General features: G+C 57.8%; 1 protein-coding gene across 4 annotated transcripts in view; it reads right to left on the reverse strand.

Moving 5' to 3' along the window:
* SEMA3F (semaphorin 3F) overlaps positions 1-14,281 on the reverse strand; it is a 30,304-nt gene extending 16,023 nt beyond the window's left edge. For 2 of the 4 annotated variants that reach the window (XM_025455923.3, XM_025455922.3), the window contains exons 1-2: positions 13,733-14,281; positions 9,601-9,760 (exon numbers count right to left, since the gene is read on the reverse strand). In XM_025455923.3, the coding sequence (XP_025311708.1) occupies positions 9,601-9,712 (112 nt within the window). In that variant the 5' untranslated portion in view covers positions 9,713-9,760; positions 13,733-14,281. Of the gene's footprint in view, positions 1-9,600; positions 9,761-12,049; positions 12,075-12,459; positions 12,484-13,732 lie in introns of those variants that run through there. The other 2 variants (XM_035703165.2, XM_049098540.1) reach the window with 2 other exon arrangements.
* Between the last annotated feature and the right edge of the window lie 8,351 nt (positions 14,282-22,632).

Raw genomic sequence — 22,632 nt, forward strand, 5'->3', positions numbered from 1 at the left:
GTAGGCTAGTGCAGCCCTAATCCCTGAGCTGCAGAGCGATGAGGTGGGGGTGAGCGGTGGGGGTGCTGGCCAGGGTGTCTGTCAGTGCTTTATCCTCCTGCTCTTCCGAGGAAGGAAACTGAGGTGAACAAGGTGGCAGCAGCAGTGGCAGCAAGCAGGAGTGGCAGGACCTAGACAGTCCCTACTGGATGTCCCCATGCACTCTAGGGAGAGGTGGCCCCCAGCCTCTTAACACTCCCCCAAAGCTGTGAGGGGCCCCAGAGGAAGGCCTGGGGGCTGGGCTGGCCCCCTGGCTCCTAGCCTAATCCTCTTTTAATGAGCGGCCAGCCGGAAGGCCTCAGCCCCTGGCCACAGCCTTACAACCCTGGGAGCCCCAGCCAGGCCGAGCTGGGGGCAGGGCAGCCCCTGAAGCCTTTGCATGCACCCTTCCCCCCATTCTACTCAGCACACCCACCTCATTCATACACAATGCTGACACCCCAACACTGGCCTGGCCAACCAACAGCCCCAGCATCTCCCTGGATATTCCAGGGTGACATCTGTCTGGTGCTCCCATGGGCTCTCCGGGGCATTTCCCATTTCTTCAGGGCCAGGTCCCACATAGAGCTGGGCAGGGGAGGCTGTCACTACTGATCCAGGGGCTTGCTCTCCTAGCCCTTTTTCTATCCCTGAAATGTTCTGGATAGGAATCCCTAGAGACCAGACCAAGAGTTTTGCCTGAGGCTTAAACTGCCTCCTCCCTGGGGGGTAGGCTCCAGTTCCTATGGCCCCAAGCCCCTCAATATCTGACCCCTTCAATCCCAGCCCTGGGCCAGGCTCTCTAGCACTGGAGATCCACAAGATCCCCAGGAGCCATCCACACTCAGCCCCCTTCCCCCAGGCAGGTGAGCCAGGTCGGTGCCAACAAAACCAATTACAGCCGCTCTCACCCAATTAGCAACTAATTATGGCCTCGTAGTCCATTCAACATAATTAACATGTAAATGACTTGGCGTGTTTATATTCAATAACCGCTCTGATTGAATTTAATTTAAAAGTCTGAACTGGGGACCCAGTTACCGTATTCCACCATCTAGAGCAGCCACTTCCTGGAAATGTGGGTTCCTCTAGGAGAGAGGGACACAAGGCCAGGATGGAGGGTGGAGGGGCAGGTGCTGTGACACTGGCCCAGCCCGGATGAGGGGAGGGATGGGTGCAATCTCTGTCTCCCTAACGTGCTATTCCAGTGGTGTGGGAAGGTAGTGAAGTCTGAACAGTTCCAGTGGGACCCTCAAGTTGGGAAATCCTCTGGAACTAGAGGCCCCTCCTTAAGGGCTACTGTAAACATCCCAGCTGTTCAGTAAACACCAAGCCAGAGCCGAGCTGGAGCCACCCAGCTGGGCTAAAGCTCCACTGTAGGCTTCCCTCCCATTTTGTGGGCTGTGGGCTGGGGGCTGGAGGCTGGGGGCTGGGGGCTGGGGGCTGGGGGCTGGGGCCCGCAGGCTCAGCCATGCTGTTCCCACGCCCGTTCCGCCCCAGTGCCCGTCTGCTCCGCCCAGGAGAGAACAGGCTGGGGGCACAGCTCATCCTGACCCAGGAAAAGCCAGGGGGAAGGGGCAGCAGAGTCACATCCTGGCACATGGTGCCTGCCGGAAACCCAAGGTTCTACACTTCTCTCCCACAACGATGTCTGATGACTTTGGACCACTTTGCCCCAGCAGCTAGGGGGCTCTCCAGCCTCAGTGCCTCCAGTGATCCCTCCCCGCCCCCACAGCTCCATGGCTCCTGGTCATTCTAGGTCTGGGCTGGTGACTCAGGAGGCCAGGAGGCCCTCCGTGGATCCTTAACGGCATGCACAGCTGCCTATGAGGACATCTTTGGGCATTCACCAGCCCGGCGAAAGCTCAGGGCTCTAGCCCAGTTCAGAAAGGTCACAGTGCAGAAGCTGGCCTGGAGGGACAGGTAGCCCCTGGGCATGGGGCAGGAGGTGGTGGCAAACAGTTCACACAGGAATGCACCCCAAGAAGCGTGAAGGGGGTGGGAAGACAGTTAGCCCTGAGGGGAGGGTTGTACTGATCCATTTCTCAGGTGGGGAGAGTAGATCAGGCTTCCAGTTCCACAGGCCTCGGGGGCCCACCCCGCCTCCTGCATTCCAGACCTAGCCCGGAAACCCCTCACTCCTCCCCCCCCCCCCACCTCCTCCTCCCTGTGACTGCAAAAGACAACAAACTCTCCATGGCTCATTTACTCCGATAAATCAACCAGACGGACAGGCCAGGATGGGACTGACAGGCTGGTGGGTGTCAAGACCCTCCCTCTGCCCTGCACCCGGCCCCCAACTCTGCTGCCCTCCTTGGACTCTTGGGGCCCCTGCAGCCCTACATACCACCCACCCAGAGATTCCCAGGACATCCCAGACAGCCTCAGTCCCTTCTCCAACATTCAGATGGGGAAAGTGAGGCATCCAACAGGTGAGTCATTCAGGGTCAGCCTTGGTTGACGCAGTAAGACAGAGTCAGGACCCCAAGCAGGACTCAGCCAGTCATCCATCTGGGAAGGCAGCTAGTTCCCCACACAGGCCTGGTGCTGGGACAGGATGGGGTCCCAGGGCAGGCAGCAGCCCTGCACCCCCGGGGTGCCGCAGGAGCCCACAAGGCCCTCCAAGTTCTAGCTGTTCCTCTGCCAACTGTAGTGTCTAATCCACAGGGGCCCACCCTGCTGGCTGACTAGCAAGTACACAGCCGTGGACTCTGCCCGTGGAGGGAAATGAGAGCATCAGCACAGAGCCCTGAATGGAAAGAAACATGGCTCTTGGCTGGGTGCACAGACCTCAGAGGAAAGAGCATGTCCGGCTAGGAAGCCAAGGAGGGGTCAGGGTGGGGATGGGAGGGAGGGAGGCCAGGGGGAGGGGGCGGGGGGGGGGATAAGGGGGAGGAAGGAAGGAAGAAGACTGGGGGCAGGGGGTTCTGGAGTTGAGGCCTCATGCCCCAAAGACTTCCTGACCCCTGGAGGGGCCTGCTGCTTTGGGGCTGTCCCCGTCTGGCAGAGATACAGAGATACCTGCCAGCAGCCCCTGTGAGAATGCCACAAGTCGGCCCAGCTGAGGCCTCCCTCCCCGACAGACAGGCCTCCTGGATCCTAGTACAGCAGCCACCACCCAGGCCCATTCTTCGCTGGGTCAGGACCAGTGGTCAGGAACCCAGGAGGCCTCCACCCTCTCCCTGAGACCGCTCAGCAGCCTGGGGTATGGTATGTTGAGGGGCAGGCAGTGGTGGTTGCAGGCCTGCCAAGCTCAGGCACCCACGTGAGCTGAGCTTTGGATTCAGACCGGAGCCTTCTGGCATCCAGGCCTCTGGCAAAGGCCCTCTTGCTATTTCTAAGAAAAATGCAGCAGGAATCTTCTCTGCTTCTCCAAAACTCCAAGGGCTCCCTTGAGACAGGGCTCAGATTCCCAGGTCAGCACCAGGCTAGGCCAGGAAGCCATGTTCTCAGCCCAGTGATGCAGATGCCCAAGTGAGTGATCCACGTCTGGTCGCCCCTAGCTGCAGACGACGACAGAACAGCACTCAGGGAGGGGTCACTACAGCTGCTGGAGGGGTATCAGAGTGGGCAGCTCATCTCAGTGGGGGGAGCTCCCTACAAGGCATCCCCTCCCCAGTGCACCACTCTCATTGGATTTTCCTCACCGTATGCACTTGATGCCTCTGCCAAGAAGAACAAAGAACTTAAAACCCACAAAGAGCAAGCACAAACGCTCCATCCTAGCACCAAGAGCAAGACTCCATGGTATCTTGCCTCCCCCCCACCCACCCCCCTCCGTGTTAGGCCACACACACCTCACCTCTGTTCCTGCTCTTCCTGCCCACAGTTTCCCTTCCTCCGTTTGAGATGCATCCTCCTCCAGGAAGCCTGATCGGATGCCCACAGTAGAGGCAACCTATCTCCACCTGACTCCACTCCTGGCACAGGGCTCAGGGTACCTCCTGCAGTTCTCTCCAAACACAGTCACCTTCAGCAAAGGTTAGAAATCTACAGGGAGGGGTGAGGCAGTGTGGGACTCCTTGGGCCTCTCCCAGGACCAGCCCTAGCCCCTCTGCCACCCTAGGTGCGGCTCCTAGTTACTGAGACGCCCTTCTCCAGGGCTGTAACTGGGCTCACAGAGTTAATCCTCCCACAGCACAATGAGGTAAGCCCCACTCTCATCCCCATTTTACAGACAATGCAGCAGGGACACAGAGAAGTTCACTACTCGAGAACTACCCATGGCCAGGACGCCAGCAAGGCAGCCTGAGCCCTTAGGATGTCGCTTCCACTGGGCCACAGCTATCCCCACCTTACACAGAAGGAACCAGATTCTAAAGAGGCTAAGCCACCTGCCTGAGGTCACACAGCTGACAAGGGCAGAATGGAGGTCTGTCTGCCTTCAGGGACAGCCCTTTCAAACACCACTACCACCACCTTCGCCTTCTACCACATTTAATGCCTGGGAAGGAGCAGGTCTCCCAGGGATCAGGGCCAAGTACCCATAGCTCTGAAGACACCCTCTGGGCCCCCACCACCTCTGGAGAGGTCACAGGGTTGGAGGTGCACGCACACAGGTGCAGACAGCCAGGAGCCCACTCCGAGGCTGCTGCCTCTAAAGCCACAGAGTGAAAGATACCTTTATGGGCTGAGATGAGATTTTTATCTTGGCGGTTTCTCTTTAAATTCTTTACGATTACGAAGCAGCGGGGGCTGCCAAGGAACATGATTTACTCCTTGAGCATGCACCAGCTCCTTGCTCAGTGCCAAGGAAAGCTGGAGCCAGGGAGGGAGGGGCGGGCGACATGCCAGGGAACCAGAGACAAGGCCTAGGCTGCTGAGGCCCAGCTAGTGGCGGTCCCATTTGAGGCTTGGCTGGACCTGGAAAGACCACGGTAGAAGTCCCACAGCCCCGGCTCTGGCCCGGATGACTCAGGGTGGGCCTCAGACAGGTTCTCAGCATGCACCAGGACTTGCTCCACTATCTCTGAGTGTCAAGTGCTGGTCAGCTAAGGGGCAGCCAGTCAGCCTCCAGGACCTCCCAACTCCCGAAGTGGCCACTTCCAAGTCCCCTCTCAGGAGTAAGACAGTTCCTATTTCCTGGAAAACTGAGATCTCAAATGCAGGAATCTGGGCTCAAGTTCATGCTTTGGGTCTTTCTACCTTCCTCTTCCTGGCTTATCTGGAATATTGGCCCCTCCCCAGTTTGCTAGCTCCAAATCCCACTGTAGCTGTCAGGAACACCTGATTTCAACTCAGCTCCCTGGTACCACCTCTGGGCCCTAAGCTTCTGGGCCTCCCCCTGCCCCCCAACTTCCTTCCCTTCCTTCCTTCTCCTGATGCTAAATCTCCTAGCTCCAAGCCCCCTCTTCACCCTACAGTCAGGCTTGGGGATGGGGCATCCATCAGAGCTTTAGCTCCATCAGAGCTAAAGTCACCTCTACCTCAACCCATATTCACTTTCCATTCCCCCTTGGGTGAAGTAAATGGACCACGACCTCTCCTAACCTCCAATGTCATCACTTCCTAACAAGGAGGCCTGGCCACTCTGGCTGTCTGATGCCACATACAGATGATGTAAGCAGTAGCACTATGCTGGGCCATTAGCCCCAGAGGCTTGGAGGCTGGGCTGAGGTGGGTGGGCAGGCAGTGACCAGCACCCACCCATTGCCCTCCATCTGCAGAGTGTCCTTCCCCACAGAGTAAGTCAGTTACACCTGGAGTTAGAGAAGATCCAAATCCCAAGGCTACTCTGGACACAAGAGTCCTTGCCTCTCCTAGACCCTGGTTTTCCTTCTCCTCTTTCCAAAAGGAGAGAGCTTCCTAGGGGACTATGATCATTGGAAGACTGGGTGATGGAGGGCCAGATCTACAGGAAGCAGGCAAACTCAAGTGTTGTTGCTTCCATAAGCAGAGGGCATGAGAAGCCTCCCCAGTGGGACCTCAGCCATCTCCTTGGGAAATGAGGCTGGGAAGGCTAAGACCAATGCTGTAGGATCCTGGAATCCTGTCCTGAGCTCATGGGGGAGAGCAGTGCCTGCTTCCCTCAACCGACCTTTTGCTCTCTCAGTCCTAGGACAGGCTCAGACATCAGGCAGAGCCAGGCTCCAGCTTCATCCTGCTCCTGAGTGACGGGAAGCCTCACAGGAAACCCAGGGAGAACCCCTCAGGCCTTGGAGAGAACACCACGTGGTTATCATCATGAATACCTACTGTTATTTCTATTACTTTCATCCTTCCTGATTTTTTCACCACCTCCCTACTCCTGCTTCAGTTTCCCCAGTAGCCCAGCCACCTCGTGTCATCATAGGACCTCTTTCCCCCACTAAAGGCCTCTTTGGCCCCATGTCCTGACTAAAGCCAGCCCAGGCAGCAGGCAGTGGCTTACTGTGGAGGTGGCTTCCCGGGATAAAGTAAACATTCCCTGAGCTGAACAAAGGAGCTGGCAGGGCATTCACACCCCCCTGCTACAGAGGGAGGGGGTGCCCCCTGGCTTGGGTCATCTCAGGACACGGGAAGGGAGAGCTTTCCCCACCCAGGTTTGGCCAGGGACCCTGGGGTTAAGGGGATTCCAGGGCACGATGGGTGGAGGAGAGGGTGCTACTGGCCAGGCCGTCTGATAGCAGAAGCTATCAGGGAACACCTCACCTCTCCTGGAAATCTTCTCACTTCTGCCTAACTTTGGTTGTGCTAATAATGGAAGCTCAGGAGATGAGCCATAGGAGCACCCTCCACCTTGCCTTCCCTCACTCCGACCTCGACTCTAACTGAACTCTGGGCCCCATCTCCCTTCCACCCTTTCAGCCTTAGGCCTGGCTGGGGTGCCCAGGCGGATGCATAGGCAGCAAGACCAAGCCTGGACCAGTTCCTGCTTTTGTTCCTTTAGCTGCTCCGGACAGCGTGGCCCCTCATGCCAGCACCTCCAGCTTGCAGGGTCTGGCCCAACCAGGCAGGAACTAGCACCTCCCGAAGGCAGCAGGACTCAGGGGAGGGGAGGGGAGGAGCCTAGGCCGAGTCCCTGAGGCCTGGTATGCACTGCTATATCCAGGCAAGGCACAGATGGAGAAACTGAGGCAAAGAGCAAGAGTGACCACCGGTGCTTCTGAGAACAATCCTCTCTGTGCCCCTCATGTGTACCCAGGAGAAGGGGCCTCCACCTCCTTCCCAGTTCCTGGCCTGGTTGTGAAATCCCAGTTTCTTTTCTTTTCTTTTCTTTTCTTTTTTTTTTTAAGATTTTATTTATTTATTCGTGAGATACACACAGAGAGAGATAGAGAGAGGCAGAGACACAGGCAGAGGGAGAAGCAGGCTCCATGCAGGGAACCCGACATGGGACTTGATCCTGGGTCTCCAGGATCATGCTCTGGGCTGAAGGCAGTGCTAAACCACTGAGCCACCCAGGCTGTCCAAAATCCCAGTTTCTATGGGTGTTGGTAACCACTCTATAGATGCTTGGTGAGGACCTACTCCTTACTGAGCATCACTCTGTGTACCTGACCAGGCTGAGGCCATCCAGCATGAGGGGATGCACAGCGCCCGGGGCGCAGGAAGTGCGGGGCTCCTGGCTGGTACTGACCAACTGGGTGTCCATTATCTTTTCAGCCAGTGTAACAGTGAGCTCACCATCTTGTTCACTGCAGACTCCCTGGTACTCAGCACCGGGCCTGGTGCAGAGTGGGGACTCAAGCATCTGCTAAACTAAGTGACATCTAAGCCACAACTAGGCCATATGGTGAGTGGGGAATGGGGAAGGTCATTCAAGGCAGGGAAGCCTGTGTGTATGAGGGCACAGGGGCCTGGGATGGGGTGGCCCCAGGCCTCCTATGGCCCCACCACAGGCTGCCATAGCAGTCAGCACCACAGGATGGCTGCCAGCAAGCCAGGCTTTTAGTCACCGCGGGTGTCGGCTTCAGAGCTAATTGAGAAGGAATCGACCTGACTGATGTGGGCGTCAGCAAGGCCAGGACACCAGGGTTCTATTTCTGGCCTCGTCTCTGCCTCCTGCCTGACCTTGGCCCTACCCTTGCCTGAGACTCGGTTTCTCTCTCTGGAAAACAGGAACAAAAGTCTTAGGCCCTCTGTCTCTGGAGGTCTAAGGTTTAAAAGATGCGTCCAGAGGACCTCCCTGTGTCTTATCCCTCCTGCTTCCCCTCATGGGTCTCTGGGTGATGGCAAATATAACACCCAGAATGGATGTCTGGGTTCTAGGATCCCAGGGGTATGGAGACAAGCCCCTGTTTCCTTCCCCTGTGTGAGGAGGGGACACTCTGCTCCCCTTGCCAGCATCCTGGGCTGGGAAGGCAGGGAGAGGAGGGCCAAGCCCCTTCAAGATTTATTAATCTGCTCTGAGGAAATGCGCTGGGGAAGGGTGGAGTTATCAGCATAATAAACCTCTCCCCTTCCCAGGCCTGGGGGCCAGGGGTGCTCTTACAACTAAACCCATCACACTTCCGCCCATTCCTCAGGCCCCACGCTGGACTCCTTCCAGGCACATCCTCAGAAATTCACTCCCCAATCCCCCTATCAACTCACAGGGTGGGATGAGGACAGGGGAGGAGCTCTGCTGGGGACATGGGGACAAGGGGACATGGGAACGTGGTGAGGTAGAGGCTGGACCTCAGCCAAACCTGAGGAAGGAAAAGTCAGCCCAGCCTTTCACCCCAATATATGTGCCCGGAAATCTGGCAAGCCAGGGCGAAGTCAGCCCCACCCCAGGCAGGCGGCTGGACAAAGTGACCTTGGGCCAGAGGAGAAGTCAGCAGTGACCATAGGTCCCCCAGGTCCCAGCATCCCCTTTCCGTAGGCAGGGGTGCGGGGGGAGTCTTCTGATCACACACACACCTTTGAGAAAGTGGCTAGTGACACTTGGACCCGAGTGTGTGCCATGTGTGTTCACCTGCCGGTGGGTAAGGTACAAAGGTGATGGAGCTGAGGGGCCTGTCTCTCACTTTCCAGACCCCAACCCACCATTAAAGCCTTCCAGTGCCTCCCAAAGCAAAGCGCTCATTGGGGAGCTCAGGAACTCAGACCTGTCACATAGCATGCGCTGTCCCTGAACTTGCCAGGTGGCCTCCCCTCCCCTCCCCTCCCCTCCCACCCAGCAGCACCCTCCCTGCTCTCCGGGAACCCCTCCCACATGGAGACCCACACCTGCTCCTCCAGCTTTCTGCGGCCTCAAGTGCTGCCTGACTGCCTGAGCCTCCACCTCAGGGGCCACCCAGGGCAGGACCAGATGCAGAACCGTGGCAAGGAAGGGCTTCCACAAACACAAGTGTGAAGAAGTGGCATCTCTCTTCCTCAGTTGTCTAACACACCGAGGGAGGTGCTTTGCAGACCCTATGTCGCCCAGCCAGAGACCCCACATTCTGCCTCAAGAAGGGGCCCAGACTCAGAAGACATCCCTGAAATGTCTACATGGCCCACTTTCTAGTCTTTCCTGGCAAGTTACCACGGTCCTCTCCTCCCCACCCACATACCCAGGGTGACCCGCGTGGGCTGCACAAAGTATCTTTTTCTGCCTGCCTCTTCCTGTCGCCTCTGCAGCGGGCCAAGTGCTATGGACAGAGGATGATGCTGGGCAACGGCAAGGCAGTCTCTTACCTTTGAATGAGAGCCGGACACGGGGCATGGCCGGGAGGTGGTCCTGGTTTGGGGTGGCTGGCCAGGCCCCAGTCAGTAGGGAAGCCCAGAGGAGGAGACCAGCGACAGGCATCGTGGGAGGGGCCTAGGGCCCAGGACACTGGCTGGGCTTTCTGGACACCTGGGAAGGGGGAATCCATATCAGAAATGTGTAAGGCAGATGGGGGTGTCCTGCCCTACCAACTCTCCTTGTCCACACCCTCAGCCTGTAGCTATGAATGCCCCAGTGTGCAAACCCTACATGCTTTCCTGTCCCTGCCTTTGTCTGCAAAGGTGTAGTCAACAGGCCTGGAGACCAAGCAGCCAGGTGCAGCCTGGGGTCACCAGAGCTAATAGGGGCCACTGGAAATTCAAACAATGCCCCACCCTCCAGCATCCTAAATTCCATCCACAGGGTCTGGCTCAAACAGGCCATCTTACAGCTTCCTCCAGTTCCCAGTAGCCTCTCTCCTCAGTGCCCACCTCCAACCAAATGGGCTGCTCCTCAAGAAATGGGGGAAGAGCTGGATCCAGCCCTGCCTGCTCCAGCCAAACCTCTTCTCCCCATACAAGAAAATCCGGACCTGATTCCTGGGGTGGAGGGCATGGGAGAAGAGTGGAGGATAAGTAAGACCCACATAGACAGCCTAAAGTGGAAGAGACAGCAGCCAGAAAAGGAGAGGCAAAGAATAGCAGGGTCTACTTTTACTGAAATCACAGCAGGAGGGATCCAGGTCAGATGTACAGAAGGACTTCCTGCCAGGTAAAGTTCCAGCTCTGCCTCTAGAGGGCAAAGAGAGGGGAGCTAGGATAGCCAGCAGGCCTGGGGCAGGGTCTGAGCCAACCTCAGTGTCCCCAGCAGAACTCCCATACCCCCAGCAGGTCCAACTTTCGATATTATGTTTTTCCAATATTGTCTCCCCAGGCAGACTGGCTGTTGGGTAAACGCAGCCCAGCACCAGTTGTCGGAACATATTGCTCCCTCCCGGCAAAAATCAGCGCCAATTCCCCCTCCCCTCAGATACACTGGGGGTGGGGGCACAGAGAATGAGAATGTGAGCCCCATCCTCTGGATCTGCCCTGTCAATTCCCCTTTCCCACGGGATGCAGGACCCTAGGCCCATTTCTAGGACCCTGGAGTGAGGGTGAGAGGTAGCAGCCTGTTAATCCCTTGCACTGGTTGACATATGCTGAGGCAAGGCCCAGCCTCCACATCTGTCAGGCCCCACTCAACAGACCCCGAGGCCCTCCCCACACTCGCCTCGCCTCCCCGGAGCCCTTGCCTCTCCTGCCAGGACAAACCACTGGTGGTTCTTCAGACAGGAAGTACAGCTTCAGGGCTCCTGGCCTGTTCCCCAGGTGGTGCCCTCAGCGGGAACACCCTCTCTAGAGGGCCTGACACACCTCTCAAATTCCTTCAAGATCCCCCATCACAGATGCTCCCTCCTGGGGAGGCTGGCTGAGGGAGGGGAGACTGGAACCAGCCCCTCCCCCAGTCTGCGGGCATACAAAGCTGGTGCTGAGTGAATCTGAAGGCTCTGGTGAGGGGGGGCAGGCAGGAGAAAGGGCTAAGCAGCCACCATCACCCTCGGGTGCACCCAGGGGGCCCCCACTAACAGTTGTGGATGTACACACGTCCACACTTGCATGCCCACACACGTCCTCACAAGCATGTGTTTGCTTAAGAACTTGACCTGCTAGTGGGGTGGGGCTGAAAGAAGCTGGGGAACACAGTCCTGGCTTAGGGGTGCAGGATGCAGTCCGGGTCCCTCAGAGATCTTTGATCCTATGTATCAGGGGGCTCAGGATGACTCACAACCCCCTCATGACCTCATTTCTCCTGCATCCATTTTCATGGTAACAAGGTCAGGGTCACCAGGGACAGCTTTAGAGTCCCCCAAGGTAGCCAGGAGGGTGGAGGGCTTTGCCCCACTGGGGCCCCTACAGGGACCTCCCACAATGCTCTAGCCCTTTAAAGGAGTGAGTGGGGGATGTTGAAGTCTGCTGGGGCCTCAGATCCCAGTCCAGGACCCCTCTTTGGCAGCATAGGGGAAGGAAGAGAGGAGAGAAGAGAGAGGGGATGAGAGGAAGAGAGGGACAGAGAGAGGTTTCCACAGTCACTTCCCCTCTGCCAGCCCCTAAATGCACTCCACTTAGCCCCAGCCCCAAAGGAGCCCCCAGTCAGGCGAGCCAGGTGGGTGGACAGAGAAGGAACAGCCACCGCCACCTGGGAGCCCACCAGGAGGAGAGCAGAGAAAGAAGGAAAGAAGCCTGGCGGGAGGGAGCAAGGGAGGGAGGCAGGCGGGAGGGAGGAGGAGAGAGGGAGGAGAGAGGGAGGGACGGAGGAAAGACGTTCGAACAAAGAACCGAGGAGCTGGGGCTGGCAAGGGGTGCAGAGAAGGGGCGGCCAGACAAGGGGGTCTGGAGGCACCTGGGGGTAGGGCAGGGGGCTAGGTGGTCGAATCGTCCAGCCTGATCCAGACCTCCCAGGCTTGTAGGGGGGGTGGGGGGTGAAGAGCCGGCCTCAGAGGAGAGAGATTAGCTCCTCTGAGCTAAGAACTGCCTGGATGGAAGGCAGGCAGGAGCAGGGGCTGCGGGGGAACATGGAGATGAAATTATTACCAGCACCCTAGCCCTATGGTACCCACCCCCCACCCCCCACCCCCGCAGGCCAGAGCTCCTTTCTGGCTTCTTGGCTTTCCCCCTCCCCCAATACCCCAAGGACCAGGAAGCAGAGCCACCCCACCATAGGTGGGATTGAAAACCCCCTCTCATGGTCAGGGGTTTCCCAGTCAAGGTCACCTGGGCTCAGCCTCATCCTCCCCACCAAGATATGCCTACCAGAACATGGGGGGCACTGAGGCTAGGCTGCTGGTCTTCTCTCCCCACACCTCCCACACTTCCGGGCCTGGCTCCTTCAGAACCGAGGGTCAGCAGCAGGGATAGGCTTGCCCAGGGCCCTGGCCTTCCAGCACACCTTATCCCAGGGATCTAGGCACACTTCCCGGGCAGCCTCGGAAAAGGCCCCGGCTCCATCCAACCCGGCCCCGGCTCCATCCAACCCCCGGGCCTGGGATGAGCCTCCCAACCCCTGGATACAGTTTTCCTATCTCTGCAACTAGGACAGAGGCTTCTGGGAGACAATCTGGGTGAATTCAGGAAGACAGGAACCCCCAACCTGGCCCAGCTCCAGAGTGGACACACCAGTGCCTTCAGGTCACCCCCCCCCCACGTGCTCATGGGATAGTGTTCTCAAAAGCTATCTCAAGAATTACAAGTTATTTAAGCAGCCAGGACCTCAGCCTTAGCTCCAGTTGACCCATCCCGCCAGGCCTGCCTCATTCCTGGGCCACCTTGACACTCTCTGGTCTCACCTGTTCTAGGTGAGCCCACCAAGCTTCTGGAGTCCCCTGCTCCATTTCACCCCTGGGGCCCCAGCCTGCCCAAGTGGGGGGCTTAACTGCAGGCTTTCCCAGATCTTCTACACCTCCTCACACAGGCCCCTAAGCCAAGCAAGAGTCCCTGCTGGAAAAGCAAACCCAAGCTGGCATCTGGGGGGTCAAGGGGCTAGCACAGAGTTGGGAGAAAACCTTCAGGGCTGGAGGTCCTCCTGCCTTGCTGATCAGTCCCCCCTCCACGTGGGGGCTGCCGGTGTAGCTCTTCTCTTAGAGCAGACGATCTGGATGGGGACACTGAGGCAGGCCAGGCACAGGCTACGTGGAAGAGCCCTCTGCCTGAGGCATTGGTGGGAAAGAGCTGAGCCAGGAGAAGGGGCAGTCGTACTCCTGCTCCAGGAACGTGGGGGGGGCGGGGGGCGCATGGGACACCCCACACACACCCAGAATCTTAGGAGAAAAAGTTGTTTTGCACACTGGTGACCCCGCAGGGCACACCATCGCCACATGCCCACGTCGCACCGATAAGGGTCGGGGCAGCCCGAACAGGTACAGCGCCCACTCAAGTCCCACCGCCCCTGCGTCCCCGGGAAGCCCCCGGCCTCCCCGAGTCCCGCGCCCCGGACACTTCCGCAGAGTTGCAGTGCCGCAGGTCCCGGAGGGATCGCGGGGTGGCCCGGCCGCCTGCCCGCTCCCTCCCGCTTCCCCGCCGCACTCACCTCCTCCGCGGCGGCGGGGCCTGGGCTCCCGGGCGGCGGGGGCGGCGGCGGCGGCGGCGGCGGCGGCTGAGCGGCTCCGGGTCGGGCCGGCCAGCGCTAGCGGCCCCCCGGGGCCATGGCCCTGCCCGCGCCCTCTCGCCTCTGTGCCTGAGCCGGGGTCGACGCCGCGGCCCGGCTTTAACGGGTTCCCCGGGCTTCGGGCGCGTCAGCAGCCGAGGCCCCGGGCCCCAGCCCGGGCCATGGGAAGGCTCAGGGGCGCTCGGGGCCGCCTCCCCCCGGGTGGGCTGCGGGCGCCCCCTGGCCGGCGCGCCGAGGGCGCATTCCCCGGCGCGGGGCGCGGGCGACGGCGCGCGCTCGGCTCCGGGGCGCTGCGCTTGGCTCGGCCCGGCGGTGCTCGCCTGCTGGCTGGCCTGGGGCCGGGCGGCCGCGCTGGGCTGCGCCGCTGCTCGCGGCGCGCCCTGGCCCTGCGCTGCGCTCGGGGCTGGCCTGACCGCGGCCGTTCGCTCGCTAGCTCGCTCTGGTCTCGCGGCCGCCGGCGGGACGGGGCGCTCGGAGCCGCGCGGGGAGCGCCGGCAATTGGCCGCCCGTGGGCGACATTTGCATAGCGCGGCCCCGCCCCGCCCGCCCCGCCCGGCCCCACCCCCGGGGCGGGACCCGCCCGGCCGCCGCCCCGCCCCCCGCTCCACCTGTCCGCGAGCCGGGCTCGGGGCTCCCGGGCGGTGGGGCAACCCGAGCCAGGGGAGACCAATCTGCACCCCGCGCCCCCGCCCCGGCTTCGCGGGCGGCGCCCCCGCCCCGCCCTGGCTTTGTCTCTCCGTGGATACACCGCGCGCACCGCGCCTGGTGTTTACCCGGGCACTCAACTCCCTGGCGGGAAGGGCGGGCGCGCCGGGGAGCACCGAGCCTGCGCTCACCTGCGCACACACTGCCGTGTCACTCCTTCCCACTTGCTGCGGGCCGCGCCGGGCCCCGCGCCTGAGTCCCGCAGTATAGGACCCAGGACTGCCCCAGCCGCTCAGCAGGTGGCGGTGCAGCCCCTGGGACGGCTGGCACCACCGCCGGACACGCTCGCCGCCTCCAGCCCCGCCAGGTCGCAGCAGCCCAGCCTCACTGCTCTCCAACCACCCAAGGGCTACTTGTGATTCCCCAGCCTCCAGCCCTATTTCAAACCAGCAGCCTCACAGACCCACTCCTTACAGTTCCATACGGCCAGAGAAGCCAGATAGGCTGGGCCTCCTCTCCCGAAAGGGACATTTTGGCCTCATGATGACCCCAGGGCCCAGCAACTGAGCCAAATGCCTACCCTGATCCCAGGAAGGGACCTGACACCCAACCCAACTCCCAAGACCATAGCTTCACCAGCCAGGACCGCAGTGTCAGCCCTGCCCCATGCACTTAGCTGAGGTCCCAAGGGGCACAGGCCCTCTTTGTCCTCTCCTTCCTCCTCTCCATCCCTCTTCTATTCCCTCCTCTTCCTGTCTTCTTTTCTCCCTCTTTCTCCCCTCTCCTGTCCTCTCCTTTCTCCTCTCTCCTTTCTTTTCTCTCCTGTCTCTTTCTCTTCCTTCCCCTCCTCTTCACTCTCTTCCTCCTCCCCCTTCTCTTCCTGGCTAAGGCAGGAAGAAGGCATCTCTCCTTCTGACCTACTGACTGGTTGACTGTGAATGTAGGATCAGGTGGGATGTTTAGAACCCAGGTGAGGGTCTCCTGGACTGGATTTGGAATGCTGGCCCACATGCTCCAAGCAGAGACCATTTGAAGCAAGGACACACCAGCCTGGATTATGCTGGCTACAGTGACAGTACCTACACCCTTCTTCTCTGTTATGTCTCATTTATTTTTATTTTTTTAAAGATTTTATTTATTTATTCATAGACACACACACGCAGAGAGAGGCAGAGACACAGGCAGAGGGAGAAGCAGGCTCCATGCAGAGAGCCCGACGTGGTACTCGATCCAGGGTCTCCAGGATCACGCCTTGGGCTGCAGGCAGTGCCAAACCACTGCGCCACTGGGGCTGCCCTCATTTATTTTTAAAAAATATTTTATTTATTTATTCATGAGAGACACAGAGAGAGAGAGAGAGAAAGAGGCAGAGACACAGGCAGAGGGAGAAGTAGGCTCCATGCAGGAAGCCCGACGCAGAACTTGATCCTGGACTCCAGGAGCCACCCTGAGCTGAAGACAGATGCTCAACTGCTGAGCCACCCAGGCATCCCATTATGTCTCATTTAAAACACTGTGATAATCGTGTTTTAACACGATTAACACTGTGATAATCCCTACTCCTCTGGACCAGGGTCACCCCTGAAGTCACCACCACTGCACCCCCATTACCAGTGCAGCTTACATCACCATCACTATGGTTTCCAACACCAACTCTTCCACATTCTCCTATTCCCCTTCACCCCCAGTCTCCCTAGCCACCCCTGTCACCATCCCCAGCATGATCATCATCATGTCACTGAAGCAGAACTGTTAAGACTTACTGAAGGCTCCAGGGTGCTAGGTTGGGAAGAAAAGAGACTCAATTGAATTGTCCATGGATCTCTACTCAAACACATAGAATGGACCTAGTGCATGAAGCCCTTCTGAAGGGGGGTGCGGAGACAGGGAGAGGGAAGAGACCTATCTCCACCTCACAATGGAATGCCAGTTGTCTTCTAAACAATTTGAGAAGGCTGAGTAATAGATAGAAATAAAAGAAATTCTTGGGACACCTGGGTGGCTCAGTGGTTGAGCATCTGCCTTTTGCTCAGGGTGTGATCCTGGAGTCCCAGGATCTAATCCCATATCAGGCTCCTTGCATGGAGCCTGCTTCTCCTCCCTCTGCCTATGTCTCTGTCTCTGTCTCTGTCTCTGTCTCTCTCTCTCTCTCTCTCGTAAATAAATAAAATCTTAAAAAAAAAAAAAAAAAAAAAAGGATCCCTGGGTGGCTCAGCGGTTTAGCGCCTGCCTTTGGCCCAGGGTGTGATCCTGGAGTCCCTGGATCGAGTCCCACGTCGGGCTCCCTGCATGGAGCCTGCTTCTCCCTTTGCCTATATATCTGACCCTCTCTCTCTCTCTCTCTCCCCGTGTCTCTCATGAATAAATAAAATAAAAATCTTTAAAAAAAATCTTGAAAGAAAGAAAGAAAGAAAAAAAGAAAGAAAGAAAGAGAGAAAGAAAAGCAATTCTCATTGCAGTAGTGAAGCCACACTGCACCCCCATCTGGTGTCCATGCTGAGTTGGCCATTTTCTATCCCTACTTACATTATTATACATATGAAATATGCATTATTGGGAGGAATATAGTGGGCCCTCCTACAATTATCCTTTAATGTAAGCATCCAAAGATGCCTTGACACCAACCCTGGGTGCCAGGTTGGGGGGCCCTGTGTGCCAGCAGAATTTATGGTTATTTACCTCCAGGTACTTCGCAGTTCCTCCTGAGTCCCCACTATTCGGATAAAGGAGAGAATACTGAGAGAAGTGGCATGAGGCCTGTAGCCACTGGGCTGTGGGGTTAGAAAAAATTGGTCTTTTCAGGAGTTATGGGAAGGCTCCAGGAGGGAAGGGCCAGGCTGTGGGGCCCACATGGAGCCAAGGGTCTATAACCAAGGCAGGCGCTCAGGGCTGGCAATGAGTGCTGGAGCCCGGCGCAGCACTTCCAGAGTTCAATAAATCTTTATTGAATGAATAAGAGAGCAAATCCCTGCAGCACCAGATCCAAGAGGGAACATGAGCCAAGAACCAAGAGGCCAAGAGCCAACTCCTGGTCTTACCACCTAGCTCCTCTGGACTGGCTGCCCCCACCAAACACTCAGCTGACACCCAGAGTCCTCCTGTCTTGCTCTCCAAAAGCAAGCTCCTTGCTTGGCTGCTATCTCCACCTGAGAGCCACCTCAGATGCCCTGTGGGGTCACCTGAAGTGAAACAGCCAGGCCAGGCTGACCCCCCACCCTGCCATGCCATGCCTCTCTGCCTCCTCTGCAGGACACTCGATCTCAGGCATGCTTCTCCTCCAGCTCTCATGGACATTCCTGGTTCTGGTCCGGATATACAAGGTGAGGGTGGACACAGAGATGGTTAGGCCAGGTCCGGTTTCTCCTCTGACCTAGCCTCCTGGTGTAGCCCCCTCTCCCTTTCAAGATGGTCTCTGAGTACCTATAAGATAGACCCTTGGGATGACATCCTGGCCATATGGTCTTGGGTCATACACTCATGGCTCAGCCTCCCAGAGCTTCTGAGATGCTACAAAACCCAACCACAAGGGTTATAACTGGGAAGGAATTGGGCCCCTTTGTCCTAGTCACCACCTCCAGGTGATGGGCTGGTGCTGTCAGTGGGCAGGAGCACTTTGGGGTTCCTCCCCAAAACACTCCCAGCCTTTCAACCTGGCCCAGCCCTTGCTTCTGCCCATACACATGCCTGTTTCTGTTCCTTCTGGCTTTTCCAGACTGTGCTGTGGGGGATAGAAGTGTGACCCTGTCCATCCTGTCTGTCTCTCCTGTCTGCCTCTGTTGGGCCTACCTCCAGGTGGGTGAGAGAAGCCTGCTATGCTGGGCAACCTTGAGAGATGCTCTGCCCTTCCAGCCTCAGCCTCTAGAAGGCCAGACTTGGAGGCCTGGGCCTCAGAGACCTGCCATGCCCCCTGGATGAAGGTGGCAACAAAGCCAGCCCCCCCTCCTCTGGCCCAGTCTCCGGGGAACCTGTTTCCCGGGCCTAGCAGGCTAAGCAAGCCCTGGCCCGCCCGCCTCAGTGTTGCTGGCTCAGGTTTCCCCACTTTCTGGTTTTCTCATCTCCTCTGCCCCAGGCGCAGCCCTCACCCGCCGCCTCCCGGAACTAGATCCCAGAGAAGGGGAGTGTTGCAAAGGGGGCCCTGAGAGGGGGTGCAAGGTGTTGCTCGGGCAGCACCAGGAGTGGGGCAGTGAGGAGTGCCTGCAGCCCAGGCTCAGGATGGGGTTCACCTCAGCCTCCTCCTGCCCAGCCAGCCCCAGGGGCTGGCTCAGAGCCCATCAAAAGCTGGAACAAGCCACCTCCTGGCTGCTTCCCAAATCCTCCTCTAGGCCTTTTCTGCTGCTGTCGCCTCTACCAGGAATGTTCTTCCCAGACTTCAGCACCAGTGTCAACCGAGTTTCCTCTAGACCTGAGCCCTCGGCCCCCCCCTTTACCCTCAAACACTGTCCCATCCGCACAAGGGGCAAACCTCCCTTCTGGAGGCTGCCTCATTCCTTTCCTGCAGGCAGGAGCTCTCCACTGTCTCATCTTCTGGTCTTTGCACGTACTGCTCCCCTGTACCTGGAATTCCTTTCCTATTTACTTCTAGATCCTTTAGGCCTCTGGGAAGATATTACCTCCCAGGAAGTCAATCCCAGTGGAGTTTCCCTGGGCTGCTGCTGGTCCTGCACTCCCAGCTAGACCCTAAGAGATGTTGCTGGGGACCTAGGTCCTTCTGAGTTCAGAGTGAACAAGAAAGGGAGAACACAGGGCTCTGAGATCCTCACATGTTACCCCATGCCCCTCATCTGGGGTGTGTGTGTGTGTGTGTGTGTGTGTGTGTGTGTGTAATGTGTGAGGGAGGTGGGGGTTGGGTGGGCCCAGGCTTGGCTGGCTGCCAAGTGACCCATGACCGTCGGCCAGCCTGAGCATATCCTGTTTAGACAGAAGCCAGACAGCCATCCCTCACTCACTTGGGCCTGCCCAGCCCCTGCTGGAGAGCCGAAGTCTTGGGTCTAGAGCTCAATCTTTATCTGGCTCTAGAGAGGCCTCCTCACTAAGAATTGGGATGGGAATTCTGTTTCCTCTGCTGTCACTGCAGAGGCCTTTGCTCCAGGTGCTGGAGTAGTAATGATTGGGCAGCACCAGCCACTGCGGCGGGGGGGGGGAGGGGGGGGGCAGGGGTGTGGAGCCTGCTTTAAGACAGGGGCTGTGTGCAGAAGACCTTGGATCTGGAGCCCACCTGGGAGCACCCACCAGCTACTTCTTGCCTTTGCCCAACTCAGTTGGAGGAGCTCTATCTTTCCAACTGCTCAGGCCAAAAAGCCACAGAACCAGACTGGACTCTCTCACTCACATCCACATTCAAACCATCAGCAAATACTTGCAACTTAAAGTGTGCAAAATATTAGGTAACCACTTCCCACCTTCTCTCTGGTGCCCGGCTCTGCAGCCATTGCCTATGCAGCCACCACTCAGATGGCCAACCTTGTCTCTTTCCTGACAAGTACACCAGTCTCCTTACTGGGCTCCCAGCTTCTGCTCTTGTCTCCTACAATCTAGTCAACCAGGATGCACAGAGACCCCGTTAATATGGAAGCCAGGTCGGGTCTCTCTCTTGCCCAAAGCTCTCAAAAGTCTCCAACTTTGTTGAGAGTAAAAGCCATGTCCTTAAAAGTGGTTGACCTGCCAGCCCCCTTCCCCACCTCTGACTCATGTTTCCCTGTTCTTGGCCACAGCCTCTTCACTCCTCCTCCCACACCTCTCCTGCCTCAGGGCTCCAGCAATGTCTATTCCCTTTGTCTGGGTGGCCTTCCAATAGACACTTCCATGGCTTACCTCCTTCAGGTCTCTGCTCAGATAATATCTGATCATCATCACCCCTGAACGGGAGGGGCTGAGCCCAGGGCCTTTTTTTTTTTAATCCCCCCCTTTATTTTTTAAAGATTTTATTTATTTATTCATGAGAGACACAGAGAGAGAGGCAGAGACACAGGCAGAGGGAGAAGCAGGCTCCCTGCAGGGAGCCTGACGTGGGACATGATCATGGGACTCCAGGATCACGCCCTGGGCCAAAGGCAGACGCTCAACCGCTGAGCCACCCAGGCATCCGGGGGCCAGGGCCTTCTGATCAGAGATGGGGAGCAGCTTTCTACCCTCATCTTGGACCCTTTCCTCACATTCACCTGGAGCTGAGGATGAGGCAGAGATGGGTGCACATTTGCTGTTTCCTCCTCTACCTAAAAGCTAAGCTGAGAAGAGAGTGTCTCAAGCTGCAGCAGCAGGGTCTCAGGGTAGACTCTGCCTTGACTTAAAAGTCAGTGAAGCTCCAGCTGTGAGTGGCCCCCACCCCCACCCCTGCCCCCAGGGAGGGGTCTAGTCCCTTAGGCAGAGCCTCAGAGCTGGTGGGAGACCTGGGCAGTCCCCAACAAAGCTGACGGTGATGGGCTCTGATTCGTGGGGTTTCTGGCTGCCTCTCAGGCTCACATCTGCTGCACACACCCGGTCCATGTGTCTGTGTGGCCCAGTCCTGGGGGAGGGGGGCCCAAGGAGAGTCCTGCAGCCAGGCCTGTAAGCTGGGATCTGGACTTACTTAGTTCCAAATGACTGGGGAATGTCCCTTCCGTGACAGTTGCAGTGTGGCCTTCCCTGGTCCCTTACTCCCTGCAGGGAAGTGGGGCCCAGATGAAGGCAGCCCCCTGAACAGAGGAGGGGTTGGTGGGCAGACCCTGGGCACCCTGCCATCCTGGCCCTCTTCTCTCAGCCGGGCTCCAGGTTTTCCCTGAGGAAGTGTTGCAATATGAGGTCAGTGTCCGTACCTTCAGACCAGAGGTCTAAGGCAAGAATACCCCATCTTGGTCACCCTCCCCTGTGAGCCAGGAAATGGAGGACCTTGCCCAGCACTGCTGCCTGTGCTGCACCGCAGGGCCTCTGTGGCATAGTAGCATTAGGACCGGCCAAGAAGAAACAGTCCTTGTGTACCGTCTCCCTTCATAGCACACGGTCTCCAAGAGTTGGGCAGCAGGGCTAATGTAGGTGGGGGCGAGCTAGGTCTTCCCTGGCCAACGGGGCACTTGCTAGCACTCCATCACAGTGATGAGCTTCCTGGCTTCTGTGTGTGCTTGGCAGGGGGGCAAAGTGGAGCCCAGGCTCCCCACCCCTGGATAGGGCTTACTGTCCTGTGAGGGGCTAATATCCTTTTTATTTTTTTAGAGATTTAGAGATTTTTATTTATTCATGAGAGACACAGAGGGAGAAGGACAGAGACACAGGCAGAGGGAGAAACAGGCTCCATGCAGGGAGCCTGATGCGGGACTCGAGCCCAGAACTCCGGGATCACGCCCTGAGCCCAAGGCAGACGCTCAATTGCTGAGCCACCCAGGTGTCCCAGGGCTGATTTCCAAACTTAACAGGACAGCGTGGAGACTGTAGCCATCCCTGGCCTCTGGACCTGCTCTTGGGAACTGGGGGCTCCACTTGTTTGCTACTGCATCCTCTCGGTGGTCTGTGGTTTAGTCACATAGCTCCTTGTCAGTGCCCTCCAGGTGACCGGCAGGAGCTGCATCCAGATCGAGAGGCCATGGTCCCCAGAGATCCAGCCGTGCTTCTGGCAGGCTCGCCCCTAGGGGCTGAGGCTACCCTGGGTCAGTGTGGCGTTGAGGCTCTGACCGCCCTGGAAGTAGCCAGCTGCATGCTTTGAGAGGTGAAGCCTGTGGTTCCCTGGCCAGGGGTGGGAAAGGAAAGTATGAGGGCAGTCTCCCCAGGTGGTCAAACAGGAAAAAGAGAAGACAGGCCAAGCCAAGGGGGGTTGCTGGACAACCCACACTTTGTCAGTATTGCACCCACCTTTGGCAAGAACCAAGAACTAGGGCCCCAATGCCAACTCTTTTTTTTTTTTTCCAGTGCCAACTCTTTTTTTTTTTTTTTTTTTTTTTTTTTATTTATTTATGATAGGCACACAGTGAGAGAGAGAGAGGCAGAGACACAGGCAGAGGGAGAAGCACGCTCCATGCACCGGGAGCCTGACGTGGGATTCGATCCCAGATCTCCAGGATCGCGCCCTGGGCCAAAGGCAAGCGCTAAACCACTGCGCCACCCAGGGATCCCTCCAGTGCCAACTCTTAAGTCCACTGTAATCCTGGCTCTCCTTAGTAAAGCCACTGAGCTGTCAAAATAAATTAAAAAAGAAGAAAGAAAGAAAGAAA

Source organism: Canis lupus, chromosome 20, assembly GCF_003254725.2.
Source record: "Canis lupus dingo isolate Sandy chromosome 20, ASM325472v2, whole genome shotgun sequence".
Classification (NCBI taxonomy): domain Eukaryota; kingdom Metazoa; phylum Chordata; class Mammalia; order Carnivora; family Canidae; genus Canis; species Canis lupus.